This window comes from Pestalotiopsis fici, assembly GCF_000516985.1.
Source record: "Pestalotiopsis fici W106-1 unplaced genomic scaffold PFICI_Scf_4, whole genome shotgun sequence".
Classification (NCBI taxonomy): Eukaryota; Fungi; Ascomycota; class Sordariomycetes; order Amphisphaeriales; family Sporocadaceae; genus Pestalotiopsis; species Pestalotiopsis fici.
In genome coordinates this window covers 50,738-68,311 of record NW_006917094.1, presented here as the reverse complement: position 1 = coordinate 68,311, position 17,574 = coordinate 50,738, and the positions used below count along the sequence as shown (strand labels likewise).

The window sequence follows — 17,574 nt, the reverse complement described above, 5'->3', positions numbered from 1 at the left end:
ATAAACACATGTGAATCTCGACCACGTCGACAGATTGGGTCGCGTAGAAGCATTTAAACTCAAGTTTGCACATGTTCGACACCCTGACGATGCAGTGCATCACCGTAAAGGACATCTGCGCTGTAACCATCAAATCCCCGTCCCGACAGCGAGGTTCGGCCGTGTTGCCAGGGTGTTGAAGCCCACGAGGAAAGCCGGTAAAGCCCCATTTCTAGGACATAGGAGATTTAATCTTGCAGAAAGCCGATTGGGCAGAGTTTGCGCTGCCAGAAACGGGTAGATCTTGTTCATGTTCCGGAAGACCCATCTCCTCTACTGGGCAGTTACCTGGGGGTGGGGGGAGTAGCATTGTGCCAGAGGTACCGAGGCTGTCTCGAAAAGGATAGGACAAACATTTGAGCATCTGGTTCATGGAAACATGAAATGCCGTGGCACCTGGGGGTACATCGCCAACCTTATTGTTTTTTCATGTAGATTGATGGCTGGTATCCACTTGAGTGCCTGAGTGGGCGGACTGGAAGTCACCCAAGGTAAGCCCTTGCAATTAGATTGACGTCAGGGAAGCAGAGAGAAGGGACATGGAACATCAAAAAGGAGGGCGATGGCTTACGTAAAGTGTTCAAATGTTGCTTGTGCTGAAAGTACCTACTACCCAAGTACAGCTTACATGGGATTTTTCATGTTGTTGTCAAAATCAAGAGAGGAGGGGGCTATCCAATCATTAATGTATGCGTCTGTAGACTATGCTGTACCCGGGCAGTCTGCTGACCGCGGGTGATTTATTGACATTCTGCAGCCGAGAATGATTCAATCAGATGAAGAGTATCTGTCAAATTATTTCAATGCCGGCCGCTTGCGGCTTGTGGTCAATGCTAGCCAATCCTAGCTAATCTCTACGCAGCTGATACCCAGGTTCGGGGCTGGATACTTCGTCGGCCCGCGCAGCCGCCTCGCTATTCGGATTGGAGCCATTCCCTTCCGAGCGGTCAGCATAAGACGTCCCGGCACGCACTATAGTATATCGCACTTGTTCAGCGCCCAGTTTGCTGCAAGTCTTCCAGGTCTTGATTGTAAATAACATACTAAAAAGGTATCAATATATACCCTAGGTAAGACACAGAGATTTTCACAAAGAGCAGTGCCCTTGAGTATGGTAGCCAGAGCACTCTAATTTTTCGAATCCTAATTCATAGTTGATGGTGCGTACCCCGGCTCCATTGTACTGTGTACATTCCGGTCGGGATGGGTCTGAGACGCTTGCATTGAAAGATGCCAGGGGCGGAACTTTGCCCGGAGGAAGCAACTAGATTCACCCAGATCCAGGAACCGTTGGCATGCAGCTCGCTCGCTTCTTCAAAGTTCACACCACCAACTCTTGAACGACCAGGGTCTGATTCGGCAGACCTCTGTGGGATTGCTTGATGCTTCAAGGTCAGCAATCAGCTCATGGTGATCTCTTCCTTAACTCACGCCACCCCTTCGTATTGTCAAATGATGCCTTCGACCTATTCACACACTATACTATACGCCTTGTAGCTTGTCTTTCTACCCCTGTTGCACCACTGTGTCGGTCTGATATCGCGCATCCGGTCCGTTACCACCGGAGGACATCTACCGTATGAAATCATGGTCTTATCTGAATATGCGCTCACAACCACTCGGTAATGTACGGTCAAGGTCGTAGCAATCTCCGCTCGCGCTCCGCCGGCTCTGCGGCTTGGTTCACTTGGTGCCACCAGACTTCGAGGTTGGTTTAAACCATAATTGCAAAGCCGGTTGATAACATGACTGGCGGACAGTCACTGCCTCTCCCGTATTCCTAGCCTTATACCATCATGTCACATCGTTCGTAGAGACCTGCCAACCACCACAGAATCATTGCTGTTCCTCTCCTCTGAACTTTTAAACAGACGGTTTTGTTTTAATCTACTTACCATCTTCTTGCTCCGTTCCTACCTTACCGGCATTTGACTCCAAGTTTTCTGATGTAAACGGACCTATCCTATGATATATATACCCAGCTATTGCACACCTCAACCTACAACATCACTTGTCTTACTGCACTACGATACTTCCTGGCGTATTTTCTCAGAACCTCAGTTCTGGAAATATTGCATAAGTTTACAGAGACCGACCAGGAAGGACACATACAACTTACGAAGTATAGCTTGTCAAGATGGAAAATCATGGCGTGTCGAGCTTCGATGATGGAATCGACCCAATATCTTCTCCCTTCGACAGTGTCGATTCGGCCACAACTCCAGGCACCGAGTACTCGCCACCGGTGAGTCCCATTGCAAAGAAGATTGCTCTGCAAGACAGCCGAAAGACGGCGCGTGAGAAGCTCGCAGAGCTGAGCCTGGAAGAAAAGGTTTGGATTCCAATACAGAGAGTTGGTATAGAAATGAGCTAAATATGATTCCAGGTATCGCTTCTCACAGCGGCCGACTTTTGGCGCACCAAATCCATTCCAAATAAGGGGATACCGGCAATAAAGACTAGTGATGGGCCGAATGGCGCTCGAGGCGGAATATTTGTAGGCGGTACGAAGGTCAGTTGCATATGGTTGGTTACCCAGCCTACCATGGTCGTATCGCTAATAATGGTAGGCTGCGCTTTTTCCATGCGGAATCTCCCTGGCTGCCACATGGAACAAGAGGCTACTATACGAAGTCGGACAGCATCTAGCGGAAGAGACCAAAGCGAGATCAGCCAATGTTCTTTTAGCGCCGACAGTTTGTATGCACAGGTTAGTAAGGACCATTATGCAAACCGTAACCCAGTACAATAACCGATACATTGGATAATAGACATCCTCTTGGAGGCAGAAACTTTGAATCGTTCTCTGAGGATCCTCTGTTGACTGGAAAACTTGCCAGTCAATACATCCAAGGTCTTCAATCAAAGGGTGTATCGGCAGCTATCAAGCGTGAGTCTCCCGGATATACGTGAATTTAACCTATCTGACTTTCACAGACTTTGTTGCCAATGAGCAAGAAACTTTTCGAATGACCATTGACTCTGTAATGATGGACCGCCCCTTGAGGGAGATTTACCTTCGCCCCTTTGAGATCGCTGTCCGAGAAGCGAATCCGTGGGCAGTTATGTCATCGTATAACCTTGTCAATGGTGTTCATGCCGACGAAAACGTCTACACCCTCAAGAACATTCTTCGCGGCGAATGGGGTTACGATGGGTCAGTGTGATATTTCCTGAATCTAGTAGTTGTGTTGAAGTAAAACTGACCATGTCTAGCGCGGTCATCTCGGACTGGGGCGGTACCAACTCGACGGTCGAGGCCCTCCGAGCCGGTTGTGATATCGAGTTTCCCTACTCAACGAAATGGAGGTTTGACAAGGTTCTCAAGGCCCTAGGAGATGGCAGTCTGTCGCGAGAAACAATTGATCAAGCAGCAGAAAATGTCTTGACACTCGTTGAGCGAACAAAGAGCGGCGACATGTCTGAAGAGCAGCCAGAACGTGAAGAGAACCGAGAAGAAACCAGATCTCTTATTCGCCGAGCTGGTACCGAGGGTCTCACACTGCTGAAGAACGAAGGCTCGCTTCTACCAATCAGCAATACAAAGACGACAAAGATCGCAGTGATTGGACCCAATGCAAACCGAGCCATAGCTGGGGGTGGTGGCAGTGCCAGTCTCAACCCCTACTACAACACTCTACCCCTCGACAGTATTCGTGCCGTTGCAAGAGGCCAGGTCAGCTATGCTCAAGGCTGTCACATTTACAAGTGGCTGCCGGTCGCCTCGGCGTTCTGCACTGACAAGTCTGGAAGACCCGGTGTCACGTTGGATTGGTTCCGCGGCGATCAGTTCGAAGGTGAGCCAGTTGTACAGCAGCGCCGAACAAATACAGATCTTTTCCTTTGGGACTCGGCACCACTCGTTGAGACAGGCCCGAAATGGTCTGCGACTGCAACCACCTATATCAATCCAACGGAAACAGGCAAGCATACCATTAGCTACATGAGTGTTGGGCCGGGTCGACTGTTTGTTGACGGAAAGCTGGCTCTGGATTTGTGGAATTGGACTGAGGAGGGAGAGGCAATGTTTGATGGCTCCATTGATTACATGGTGGATGTTGAGATGCAGGTCGGCAAGCCTGTCGAGCTTCGTGTCGAGATGACGAATGAGCTCCGACCAGTCTCAAAGCAGAAGACATTTCACATGACACACAGGTATGGTGGTTGTCGAATCGGCTTCAAACAAGCTGACGCCATTGACTACCTACAAGAGGCCGTGGACGCAGCAGCAGAAGCGGATGTGGCTGTGGTGATTGTCGGCCTGGATGCCGAGTGGGAGTCGGAGGGATACGACCGCAAGACAATGGACCTCCCCTCAGACGGCAGTCAAGACCGTTTGGTGGAAGCCGTCCTTCAAGCCAATCCGTGCACGATTGTGATCAATCAATCGGGATCCCCCGTCACTATGCCGTGGGCTGACAAGGTTCCAACAATCTTGCAAGCTTGGTACCAGGGACAGGAGGCTGGCAACGCACTGGCTGATGTGCTGTTTGGAGTCCAAAACCCTAGTGGGAAGCTGCCCGTAAGACCGCTGCCGATCATGGAGATAGTTGTGATGCTTACCTCTTTCACAGTGCACGTTCCCTCGACGAATCGAGGACACACCCGCTTACCACAACTGGCCGGGTGAAAACCTTCGAGTCTTGTATGGAGAAGGACTGTATATAGGCTACAAACACTACGAACGTAGCCACATCTTGCCGCTGTTCTCTTTTGGGCACGGACTCTCATACACGAGTTACGAGTATGGTAGAGTCTCCTTGAGCAAGAGAATACTCATGGACAATGACCCGATACATCTCATCATGGCAGTGACCAATGTTGGCGCTGTCACTGGCGCGGAGACTGTGCAAATCTACGTCCGGGACGAGAAGTCAAAATTACCACGGCCAGACAAGGAACTTGTGGCATTCGAAAAGGTCTTTCTCGAGCCGGGCGAGACAAAACACATAACAGTGTCGTTGGATAAGTACGCTGTTGGTTACTACGATGACTCTCTTCGTTCATGGATTGCGGAAGAGGGAACTTTCAAGGTTCTCATTGGGGCATCCTCGAGCGACATTAGGTACGTTTAATGCGCTGGTCCGCCGTGTAATAAGTTTTCACCTTACTGATGTGCTATACGTAGGCAAACTGTCTCCTTTGATGTTCAAGAGTCATTTGTATGGGTAAAGTAGCAAGGATTAGGTAGAATCAGTTTCGGCATTTTGATTGCATTCATTCAGCTACACTTTGGCTCCCGATTTTACGCAGAGCAGCACATGAAACCTTCAATGGCTTTTCGTCATAGATGGTGTATTGCCATGGGGTCATCACCGAGTGGGGTATCAAGCAGATATGAATCCGAAGGGTCTTTGAAAGAAACGACATGGTGGGTGGGTTTGAACGGAGCAAATCACAGTTTGGCGCTTATCATTCATGGGCAATCAATGATGATTCTGCTTCACTATCATGATCGCAAATTGCAACTCGGCCAGGAAGAGCTCAGACCGTCAATACCTAACCCGCCGTAAGTAACGGTATACAAAACTGCGAAGTGTTATGATGTGATTTCCCATATATTGATATATATGAATCTTTGACACCCTATCATAAGCATAACATATTTCCAATACGCGTGGCAGGCTCGCACGACATGTGCGGCGTCCTCGTGATGTCTTTTCGATAGGCGTGCTGGCTCCGTGAGGCCACTTTGGGAAGTCCCGGGACATTATTGACAGGACCAAGATTGATAAGCATCCGAGGGGATAAAAGACTCGGAGGGTCCATGCAAAATCAACTACATAATGCTTGAACTCTTATCTCGGTGATTGGAGGCATAATACATCTGCTGTGGCTTGTCAAATGATTAAATCATTTTTCGGCTATAGTTTTGTTGCCTTTCTTTCCCGTGGCACAAAATCTGTAGATGACGGTTATGTCTTTTCTTCTTCTTCTTCTTTTTCTTTCATTGGATTGAAGGTCAGTGAGTATTCCAGGCCTCTGGTTCTGGCCATGAATCAATATAAGATGCTGCGGTATTGAAGATTGACTTGGGAGAATCAAGCCCACGCGACACAAGGATGACTCTTTTTGGTTGCACATAACTCTTCGAAAAAAGCATACGGGCTGTACCATGTATTGGATTCGGGAAATTCATCAGGCAAGACTTGATTTGAAACAAGCATGTAAAGATTTAACTCATTATACAATGGAGGCTGGGTCTATATCGTAGAGAGTGTCTATCATGGCTCTGAAAGCTCTCAGTGCGATATGTGTGGTTTGTCTCATGATGGATACTGATGCCGTTTTACCCGACTGTGGACAGCGAATCTGCTCCGTAGCGCAAATAGCACATTCACAACTACTTGCATGGCAGACTCGCCCATCAGCTGGTGAGTGAAGGTGACTTATCTGCATCAAGATGTATACATTACCAAAGAAGTCGTTGCGGTATTATTAGGGCTCATATTGCAATTGAATTGTTCTAGAAGCAGTGTGCTCTTCTACAAATCCAGAAGACCTCTATGGACGCTTGCGGTAGATCGCGCCAGGGGAGGTCCATGACAGGGACCAAGGAGACAGCGGGAATCCCCACTAATTTGCGCGTCTACAAGGAAGGTCGGGCCAGCTCACCAGTCCTAAAAAGTGGCCTCGTGTCATCACTAGGTTAGTGAGCTTACAGTTCAAATATCCAAATGCGCTGCGGTTCCACGGGAAGATCGTTGGCCGTGGTCTAGACAGAAAGACATTCAAAGCAACGTAAAGAAAGAAAAAACGACTGATTTATGATAAATTACAAGGTTCACTATAGAGACTACGTAACATCAAGTGAAAGTACCTAGATTCGTCTACTTGCCAATACCAGATTCGTAGTAGTGATACCAGGGGTGATCCCACCAAAAGCATGAGCCTCGGGTGGGCCTTGTTAGTGTAGCCGCCGGCGCCATAGAAGCTGTCCACCTCCTTACGCTGCCTCGTACCTGACATGGCGACAGCATCTACTACACTCTACCTAGTACGCGTACTGAAAGTTCACCAACGCCAAACCCGGCTCTTCTCTCCCTATCAAAGTCTTATTCGAATTGGAGCGGCACCAAAGCCCCTGAGAGAAAAAGGGATCCTCCAGGCACAACCCAAAACAGGGTTCAAGCTTGCCGCATACCGTTGTTAAGTTACTACGGGTCTCACGCGTCATCAAACCCCGAAACTCTACGCAAGCCTTCGATGGGACTTTGGGAGCGGGACTCTGAGGCTGAGCCCTCGACTGGATAACTTTAATAAAAGGAAACGAGGGAAATCATAGAAAACACCATGCCGCGCGCCGGCAGTAGCTCCAATGGCTACAGCCTGCCAACCTCGACCTCCCCCCGCGACTATTACGGCTCATCCTCATCGAACCCCTCTGTCACCGACAACGCCCTCGCCGTCTTACACGAGCTCTACCGCCGCATCAGACTCTACTGGAATGCTCGTGGTAGGGCATTGGCCTGGTCCATCACCATGAAAGTCGCTGCCGTCCTCAGGGTCAACCTGGCCGCCCGTCGCCTCCTGAGCTTTCCTCACCTGCTCGTTGCGCTGTGGATTCTGGTCATGTTGTGGGGAGAGCGGTGGACGTTCACAAGCCAAGCTCAGAGCTGCGATTGGGATCACTGGGAGGACTGGGTGAGTATCTTGACAGTACATGTAGACAATTTCTGACACCGACAGCCATCCGACGCAACACCGCACCGATTGATATTCGTGGCCGATCCGCAACTCATTGATCCGCACTCGTATCCTGGGCGGCCCTGGCCCCTGAACCCCTTGACATATACAATAACAGACAACTACATGCGGAGGTCGTACAAGGCCGTACAGCAGGAGCTGCGCCCGGACACAGTCATGTTCCTGGGCGATTTGTTTGATGGTGGCCGAGAATGGTACACTGCGCATGGCGGCTTCGAAGAGCCGGAATGGATGAAGGGCGAACGACCCGCAGACGAGGCCAAGCATGCAAAGAAGTGGAATAACAAGTATGGCGAGGACTTCTGGCTGCAGGAATATTTTAGGTTTGGTGACTTATTCTACGGCAATTGGGAGTTGGGCGGCATCTTGCCGGGCCCGTGGCAGAGGGGCAGGAAAATCATCGCCAGCTTGCCTGGCAATCACGACCTGGGCTTTGGACCGGGCATCAAGCCAACTGTGAGGAGACGGTTCACTGCATATTTTGGAGAGACAAACAGGGTCGATGTGATTGGAAACCATACCTTTGTTTCGGTCGACTCGGTCTCCTTGGCAGCTGGAACCCACCCCAAGAAGAACGATTATCTCAACGCCATGAAGGAGATATACGAGCCAGTGTACGAGTTCCTTGACCAGGTCCAGGCGGAGAAACGGAGGGCAGCTGCAAGGGAAGTCAAGTTTTGGAATGGCCAAATGGAAAATCTCAACTATCAACACAAGGTGGAGGAAATCGGCGACACCACTTTGAAAAACGTGCCATCACTAGATGCTGGGGGAAAGGGGCCTGATTTTCCAACGGTTTTACTTTCTCATGTGCCTCTATGGCGAGATCCCGGCACGCCCTGTGGCCCGATGCGAGAACGATGGCCACCGACAAAACCACCAAAAGGCCAGACAACACCAGTCAATCCAGATCACCGGAATGCGCTCCACAGCGTTGGGCATGGCTACCAATATCAGAATGCCCTTTCCCAGGAAGATTCCGTCCGCCTTGTTCAGAGCGTTGGAAATGTGGTACAAGCCTTTTCAGGAGACGACCACGACTATTGTGACATTGTCCATGGGAATCTCCCGGGCAGCGTTCCGGAAATCACGGTCAAGAGTTTCAGCATGGCCATGGGCGTCAAGATTCCAGGATTCCAAATGGTCTCTCTGTACAACCCGATTGATGAAAATGGGGAGTCTTTGCTTGCAGAAGGTATCCCAACGGTCCAGACACACCTCTGCTTGTTGCCCAAACAACTCTCGACATTTACCACGTATATTGCTCTGGCAATCACGACCTTGTTCGTTCTCGCAGTGAGGGCCTTTCTCGTACCGATTCTCAACTTGCAAGCTTTTGCTCAGGTTGGGACCCAGGCAGACACAGCTGCCCTTCCTGCGCATAACAAGGAAAAGGTAGAGACGGATGTTGAACATGGCCATGGCCTGCCATCTTCGGGACACTCTACGTCGAAATTTCTATCCGCGCGTACTCGTGAACGTGGGGCTTCTATCACTTCCAATGGCAGCGCCCGTGGCATCTCGCCACGGCCCAAAGGTGGTAAATGGGGTTGGGGCGAGGCTCCTCGAGGTCCTCGCATCGAAATAAGAAGAGACACTTACGACAGCAACACGTCACGTGGCTTTCAATGGCAACCTTCCAGGCGTGCCGATTGGCGAACCGCACTTCAATCCAGAACTCAGTTCGTGGTCCGGGAGTTTTGGACCACGAGCTGGAGAGTGGCTTGGATGGCTATCGGGTTCTATGCTTATCTTACTTATCAAGGATAGTCTTACAAAAATGTGTCGAGATCAGCGTGAGGAATCGTTGTTTGTTTGTACTGTAATTGTACTTTTACAAGGTGTTGAAGGTTGGGTTTGGGCATTAAAAGCGGACGAATAGAAGAGGGTCTGCATTCTGATCGGCAGGGAGAAAAGCCCCGCTCGTAGGCACATTGAAATGCTGAAATATATGGCCATGATTGACGGCATTTAGAGACATGTACATGAGAAAAGGCTTTTGGAAATAGTGGTTTGATCGATGCACCAAAGATAAAATCAAACGATGGGTTGGTTAATTCTAGAGATATCAGTCCAATACAAGTGAATCAGCATGACTCGTAGTACCAGGTCAACGCCACATTATAACAACTTGAAGAATCAAATGCAAGACGAATACATGTTGTCTCTGTTGCAAAAAAAGCATATATGGAGTACGGGTTTTTATAGGCTGCTTCGCGCCCGCTTGGCAATTCCGTGCCGATATTCAATTCCCATATCCTGGACGGAAGAAGATTTCTATCCATAAATACCGCCATTGATAATCCCTTGCCATTTCCCAGTAACTCCAATACAACAAAACTCCGGCGCTGGTATCCCAAGTTGAAAAATTCAGATATTCTGACAGGTCCATGTGAACCCAATGACCTAAACGACAATGAGATGGGGTATATAATAATGGGTGCCGTAAAAAAAACAAATGGTAAAACGCGGGGCCCGTGGTTGTAATGATCAGTAACTGAATTCGACATTGCTCAGCCCCATTTGCTGTATCATTTTGTCCTCTTCTGTTCGATTGTCGCCAGTCCCTGGATCGGTGTGAATTGTTTCTATGCTGTCGGTGGCGCTGGAGCCAGTAACAGATGGTTGTAATTCGTGGTGTGCAGGTGGAATTCCACTGTCTGCAAAGCCCTCGTCTCGCAGCTGTTGGAAACTCCAGCTGGGCTCAAACTTGTGACTGTTCCATGCGTGATCCACGCGCTCATACATTTCATCGATTTGTTCCAGACTGATCTTGCTCGTCTCGTATACCATGCAGTACACGAATATCCAAGAAAGAATGCAAAAGGCTCCCCAGACGTAAAACACCTTGGAGCCCATATCAGCCGCACCGGCGCCGGTTGAATACATGAATGGAGTGCCATAGGCAATACCAAAGTTGAGAAGCCAGTTGGATGCCGTCGAAAAAGACATGGCCTTGGCTCGAATCTTCAAGGGATATATCTCGGCAGTGACTACCCAGCATACCGGACCCCATGAGGCAGCATAGAAGAAGATGAAAAGGCAGACAAATACGATCAAGACGGTGCTGTAAGCTCGTGTCTCGGCATTGTTGACCACACTCGCAGTAATAGCAATCACCAGCTGGCATATAGACATGCCCGCCGCGCCCGTCATGAGCAGTTTCCGGCGGCCCCAGGACTCAACCACGAACAGACCTGGTAATGTCGAAAAGACGTTGATGACATTGGTAATAATTGATATTAGGAAAGGACTGTCGACCTTTGCGCCGTGGAAGAAGGTGGTCCCGTAGTACATGATAAAGTTGATACCGCTGAGTTGTTGTAGCATTTGTAGAGCGCATCCAGTCAAGGTGCGACGGCCGAGATGAGGCGCTCCGATCAGAAAATCGTTCCACGAAGGAGGCCCGAGACTCAATTCGTATTGGTGATTGGCTTCGATTTCGTGCAACTCATCCACTAGTGCAGGGTGCGTTATGTCTAGACGTCGTAGGCGGCTCAGTGACAGAGCAGCGTCATCTTTGCGTCCCTTTTTGATGAGGTACCGTGGCGTCTCGGGTAAAAGGACAATTCCGAGAGCCAGGACGCACGCCGGAGCAAACTGGAGGCCAATGGGAATCCGATATGCTGCGGCGCCAGTCATGTCCTTGACAGCAATGTTGACCGCAGACGCGATTAAAAGACCGAGAGTAATGGAAAGCTGGTAGGCACAGACAAGAGTACCGCGAATCCACTTGGGGGCCATCTCGGACTGATACAAGGGGACCAGGAGGGATACTGCGCCAACGCCTACACCAGCAAAAAACCTGGAGCACGTTAGAATCATGATTCCTTGTTCGGCCCGACTAACACCTACCGACCAACCAACAGCATTGGAATGGCATCGGCGCAGACTTGAAATATGACGCCGAAGCAGAAGACGCCGACCGAGACAAGTAGTGACCAGCGACGACCGATATAATCAGCAGAGGGCGCGCCCAATAATGCGCCCAAAGCAGTTCCAGCGCTGAGGATGGCAACTATGATGGCAGTCTGCGCGGGTATAAAGGCAGGCGAACCAGAGTCATCGACAAATCCAGTAGTAAATTGTTTCAGAAAGGCATCCATGGCCAGAATGCCGTTGATGGCGCTGCGCAAGCTGTTAGCTGACATTGCCTATGACAGAAGACAACGATGAAATGATTGATCGCCGGCATCCTGCATCGTCGGATGGGTCGGGGTCGGCTTACCCAGTATCGTAACCAAAGAGCAAGCCGCCGGAAGCGACAAACAGGCCGACCATGATGGCAGGCGCTGACGAGCCGGCGACATTCTTGGGTTTGTGCCAGCCCATGGCGATCGCCATGGTGACGGTGGAAATGTCTTCAATCCAGGGTTGCGTGTTCTGTTCGAAGAATCGATTAAAGACTCGAATAAAGACGGACGCAGAGGGTCAGTCGGCGTGGTCGAAACAGGAATTTGCGGGTTCTCATCGATCGAGGAGACAGTCGTAGTGGATAACAATTCGAGAGTCAGAGGTAAGAGTTTCCCAAAGAGTGGAGAAGTCAGTCAGGTCAGTCAGCCGGGTCGGTAGGAAGGGAAAGAAGAATTGACGGAAGGGGACTTTGAGAGAGGAAGGTGAGGGATCGGCAAGAACATTGCTGGAACGGCCGGGGCGCCTTGGCCAAGCTCCAGCTGACAGAAGTGAACTTGGAGGCACAAAATGTCAGGGGCCCTGATTTGGGTTGGGTTGGGGGAGGGGGGGTGTGAGAGAAGTCAAAATTTTCGCAGACGGTTGTCGGGATTTGGAAGAGTTGAGAGGGGTGAATGTAAAGATATTCCATTTACGCTGCAAGAATAAGAATCGAGAATATATAGTTTGTACATGGCCTACCTACACTACATTACCAGCTGGGAGGCACGCTTCCCAGTTTGTTTCGCGCTGAGAACAAGCCATGCGGAACACAGAACACGACTCTCTTTCTCTCTCTTTCTCTTTCTCTCTCGTCTCTGTAATCTGTTGTGACCCCAAGGAAGGATTACATATTCTGGGACGCACCCCAAAAGTGAGGACAGTCACACACCACCACCCATCGACCTTGACACTGCAGCTAGCCAAGGGGGTTGACAACATCCCATTGGTCCCGATGCCGTCCTGTGTGTGTGCCTCGCAAGCGACAGGTGCAAATGCGGACAAGCGCAGGTGCGGACACCGAAAGATGGAGACGCGTTCGACCGATTCGAAGCTGGGGGCCCCAGGAAGACAGGTAGGCCTACCGCTAACCTCCAGCCGTCTCACTCTAGCATCAGTGGCTCGAGTGGCTCGCCTGGCTGTCGCTCTTGGCACTTCACACGGCATCAGTCATGTTTGTCGATTTTAGGATTAGGAAGTATTCCACGCACGGGAATTACAGACCAGAGAAGTCTTCCATATTGGCTGGGCAGGGACGATATTTTCTACTCATGCTCAAAGGCTCACACTCTTTCTTCTCTTCCAAGGAAAACAACAGCAATCAAATATACTGTGAGGACTTGGTCAAGAATGAACCTGGATCTCAAGCAAATCAGAACCATGCCCCGCGGAAGGGTGCCAAAATCATGGCCCAGTCAGAGGACGGCCTATTCCACCAGATGACCGCGCACTACTACTTCTGAAAAAGCCACACCTCCATGGCTTATTACTGCGCACCCCAACCCAACATTCCACATCAGATTGGGCCACACAAGTCCCAAGGCACGGAGGCATTCGGCTACAAGATCGTTCCCTGGTCTCATGAATCCGAGAAGGTTGAGAAAGTCTGGCACAATATAAATCGTCCTTGTCCTACGCTCTGAATTGGTTGAGTAATATTCTTTCTTGGTGGGTTGTCCATTTTTTGCGACTATAATTACCGTATCAAATCCCGACAGCTGTCACGGGTGTCAGATAAACGAACCCATATCGACAGCAAGTCAATGAAACACAGGACAGAGTTGCATCCCTCGTGGCTTCGCGAACCTAATTGAAGGCAACTTTGGCACTCGCATTGCTACTCTGCATCGAAGTCTCAGGTATGGGAGTCTCGCTCTCGATCGGGGTCGAGTCAACAGAAAGACTGTATGGTCCATTAGTGCTCTGTTGGTACATGGTGACCTAAGACTTTTTTTTTTTTCCCTGCGGGGAAAAAAAAGACAAGCCTGGAACCTGGAGTCAAAAGAGCCATTTTCAGCCCTGAGACCCATCGATTTGTGGAACACCCTTGCTTTCTACCATTGTCTACGGAAAATTGTCACTGTTTTATTATTAGGGAGTATACGCAGAGTTTCCGCTGCTGGAAGCAATCGCTCGAAATCCTTCCAGCACTTCTGTTTCTCGATCACCTCTCGTACGACCTGTTTTGCCAATGGGTCGATTATTTGGTTTGGCACGAAGGTCGAAATGTATCTTTCTAGGGCTCCAAACTATGCATCGTTCCTAACTGCGGCCTCAAACCTTTGAAGGCCATTCTATTCAGAATATCGCTACGCCGCATCCGTTTGGTCCCCTATGCTCGCGAACATTACTCCTTAGTCTTCTAAAATATTGTCTGCCGTCATGTGATAACCACGCATATTTGCATGAATGGCAGTCGAGCAGCAAGAAGCAGACTTCGCGCGGAACATCGTCCCCGGGGATTTCAAAAGCATGCTTCACCAAGACATTTGGGCCCTCTGGACGACTATAGCGTGCGACTTATTTTCTGCTTTTCGTATTCGGTCAGTGCTTGGCGATGAAGCTTAAGCAGCTACTCTGTCGTGCCATCACCACCGGCTCGCAAAGAAAACTGAAGGATGCTTCCCTCGAGTACTCCCATTTGGGGTCCGGTGTTGTTCTAGAAGATATTGCTAGCCTGATTCGCATTTTGAGACATGACAAATCATCTCGGAGGACCAGACCCTCGTCTTTTGGGGACCTTATATCTGTTTTCTTTGGACTCGAGTCCAGGCCATGAGGTGGGCTGTTGTGACTCCATTAACATCCAGTTACATTAACAGTCTACTTTAATTCCAGGTGAATGATTTCATTTTCCAGGCTCTCATTCCGGGAAAAAGCAGTGACGGCGCGTCTTTGCCGGACTTCAGGAGCTCTATTCGCTTGAAAGCAGGATCGCTATCGCATCTTACATCGCCCAGCTCGTGTGACATGGCAAACCAGCAGGCTGCTTTATATGCAATGGTCGTTCTTTGTAGCCATCGGTAGGACCTACCTTTGTGTATCCCCGCATATATCGTAGTATCGTCCTTGTCACGCGATGCTCTTGGGTAACCCTGCTTTGACAGCCAAACACTCGTCAAACAGACACACGATCTATATCAAGACCATGCTCCTCAGATCTCCTTTAGCTGTAATCGTCACTTTCCTCTTTCATTTAGAAATTATGCTCCGCTCATTCATGGTCTGCCCCCCAAATTTTTCTTTTGAACCGAGGAACACCGGTGACAAGCATGCATGTGTGCCTCCGTGGATCTGCGGATCTGGAAACCCTACACGACGCTCCAGCTCATGCAGCGGATATGCAATGTCATCCGTTTAGCCCATGGCTGACCGAAAACACATCCTGGTTTTGAGTTTGCCATTGGCTTCGGAAAATGGGCCAGTGGCAGCACAATGCCATTATAACCATACAAATAGGCGTTCCATGAGGCTCAGATAGGCTGCTAATTATAAGCCCACAAGTAATAATTGCAAGCAGACAACAGGCATGGAATCTTGCATGGATTTCGACGCCATCAATGCAAGCTTGGCAGGGCTATTATATAGAAATTGCTCGTATTTTGAAAAGAATTTGTAAATATAAGATTTATCTAAAGGAATGATATCCGAGTTTCCGAGTTTCTAAATATTATTTTTAAAATATATTTATTCCGATTACGGATTTAAAAACTCTTTATATAAAGGCAAAACTTATTTTATTATTTAGTGATCCATATTATATTATTTTATTACATAATCACTTTTAAATTTCATAAATAAGTAAAATGTTTTTACATTAGCTATATAATTAATTATATATAATAACGTTAGCGTGAGCATTAGCATTATTATAAAATGATTTATCGCCTTAAATAAGCATTATGAAATGCAGTAAAGTATAAAGTGAAGAGTATATTTTAACTAATAAGACTTGGATAAAAAAGCAGTGAGTAAATGCTGAAATTTAGCGCAGGCATGGTAAAAATGCGCCACGAGCAGAAAAGAATCCATTTACTTTAATTATAACAAAGGATCCTTTTATTACAAGTTAATCTCTTTATATTCCCGCGTTTAATATTTATTTTAGACGGTTATATGCATAAGAAAAGACTTACATATCACATGTAATCCCTGTAATAATCTTTAATCCATGCTATAAAGTGTTTATTTAAATAAATATAAAGGCCGTGGGCTAAAATGACCGCCATTACCATAACTATTAACATGGAGGGAAATGACTCTATATGGGATATGCGATTTATATGTTAATTTGTAACTCGATAGATGAGTTTTTATGGAAATGGGAAAAATGAAATTTCCACTCTTTAATTAGATTCGTTTTATAGCTTTATTATTTTGCGAAGCATATATAATAACCGGAACTTTATATGCGTGCACGGCCTATTTCTTACCAAAAGTCACTATATTCACACCCGTATTTATAATCCAGGAAAAATAGGAAAAATCCGTAAATAGCTAAAATTAAAAGTAAATTACTAATTTTTATTATTTTTAGGCTTTTTTTTTTATTTTTTTACGACGTATACGATAATATAGCATTATATATTAAGCTAAATAGGAAAAATTATGGTTTCCCTACCAAAATTAGCATATTTTTAACTATAATTTAACTTTTACGATTTTTCTAATTTTCTTTAAAGACAAAGTGAAAAATTCGAATAATACAAAAAATTTTTCTATTAAATATAAATAAATTTATTGTTCTAGCTTAATTTTGCGATTTTTCCTAGGTTATTGGTAAGCACTGGAATACGGTGACTTTTGGTGTAAAACAGGGTTGGCACGGATATAAAATTCCGGTCTCTGTACGATCACCGTTGCGGACTATGGTGCATGAGTTGGCCTTTTTGATTTCATGGTCAATGTTGAACTTGATGTGGCAGGGTGAGAATGTACCTGAATCTTGATCAAGGAAGCCGCTTCATGACGTCCATAAATACTGAGATTGCAGGATCATGAAGAAGGGGGTTTGGGCAGCTCTGAAGGACTAATTTTGCCGAGGCCAAGGGATTTTTTTGATGATTGGGCAACCTATAACTAAACTTGAAGGTTGTATCATGCAATACTTTGATTTGGAGACAACGGTTTGTCAGCGCTCGCCCGTTGCCTTACCATCTTGAAGTATTCACTTGGATCGCCAAGCCCTCTGGCTCAATCTAGCTCTTGGCTTTTTCTGGTGGTGTAGTAATTGAGCCAAGCGAGTTCTGGTATAGCTGTTTTGGTGAGAATTTCGATTGGACGGCAATCAATGGAAAAAGGCTTGGCGTTTCTTGATTGCCACTCATTGCGCAGGACTCAACGGTGTTTGTCACTTGGTTTGCCCATGCGCGACAGTTTGAAAGAGAGACCTGACTCTTTTGGTCGCAATCGTCATTATAGACAAGTGTTGAAAGGTGCATGATATGGCCTTGATTGGCATAGGAATGTTGCTTGCGAAACATGCTGAAAACTGTCACATTGCGCCGTGGCTTTTCCAGAAGCACGCGCTCCAGTTGAAGACAAAAGTATGAAATCTGCACCAAGCTGTCTTTTGCGGTCCTGTCCTTGTTTTGTGCGAGTTGTCATTGCCTTTCAAACTTTTGTATACGCACTATTCACGCAAATCTCTTTTTTTCA

The 17,574-nt window shown here is 47.8% G+C and overlaps 3 protein-coding genes across 3 annotated transcripts; 2 read left to right on the top strand and 1 right to left on the bottom strand.

The window, feature by feature from the left end:
* Positions 1–2,176: 2,176 nt before the first annotated feature.
* Positions 2,177–5,216, top strand: PFICI_05977 (uncharacterized protein; the record flags this gene model as incomplete). The annotated part of the gene is made up of 8 exons (XM_007834558.1): positions 2,177–2,371; positions 2,426–2,551; positions 2,610–2,749; positions 2,811–2,929; positions 2,977–3,196; positions 3,256–4,561; positions 4,614–5,104; positions 5,168–5,216. The coding sequence occupies 8 exons, from the start codon at positions 2,177–2,179 to the stop codon at positions 5,214–5,216; spliced, it is 2,646 nt and encodes an 881-aa protein (XP_007832749.1).
* Positions 5,217–7,332: 2,116 nt separating this feature from the next.
* PFICI_05976 (uncharacterized protein) lies at positions 7,333–9,516 on the top strand (the record flags this gene model as incomplete). The annotated part of the gene is made up of 2 exons (XM_007834557.1): positions 7,333–7,683; positions 7,729–9,516. 2 exons carry the CDS (start codon positions 7,333–7,335, stop codon positions 9,514–9,516), a joined length of 2,139 nt encoding a protein of 712 aa, XP_007832748.1.
* Positions 9,517–10,236: 720 nt separating this feature from the next.
* Positions 10,237–12,090, bottom strand: PFICI_05975 (glucose transporter rco-3; the record flags this gene model as incomplete). The annotated part of the gene is made up of 3 exons (XM_007834556.1): positions 10,237–11,551; positions 11,602–11,874; positions 11,975–12,090. The coding sequence occupies 3 exons, from the start codon at positions 12,088–12,090 to the stop codon at positions 10,237–10,239; spliced, it is 1,704 nt and encodes a 567-aa protein (XP_007832747.1).
* Positions 12,091–17,574: the final 5,484 nt, after the last annotated feature.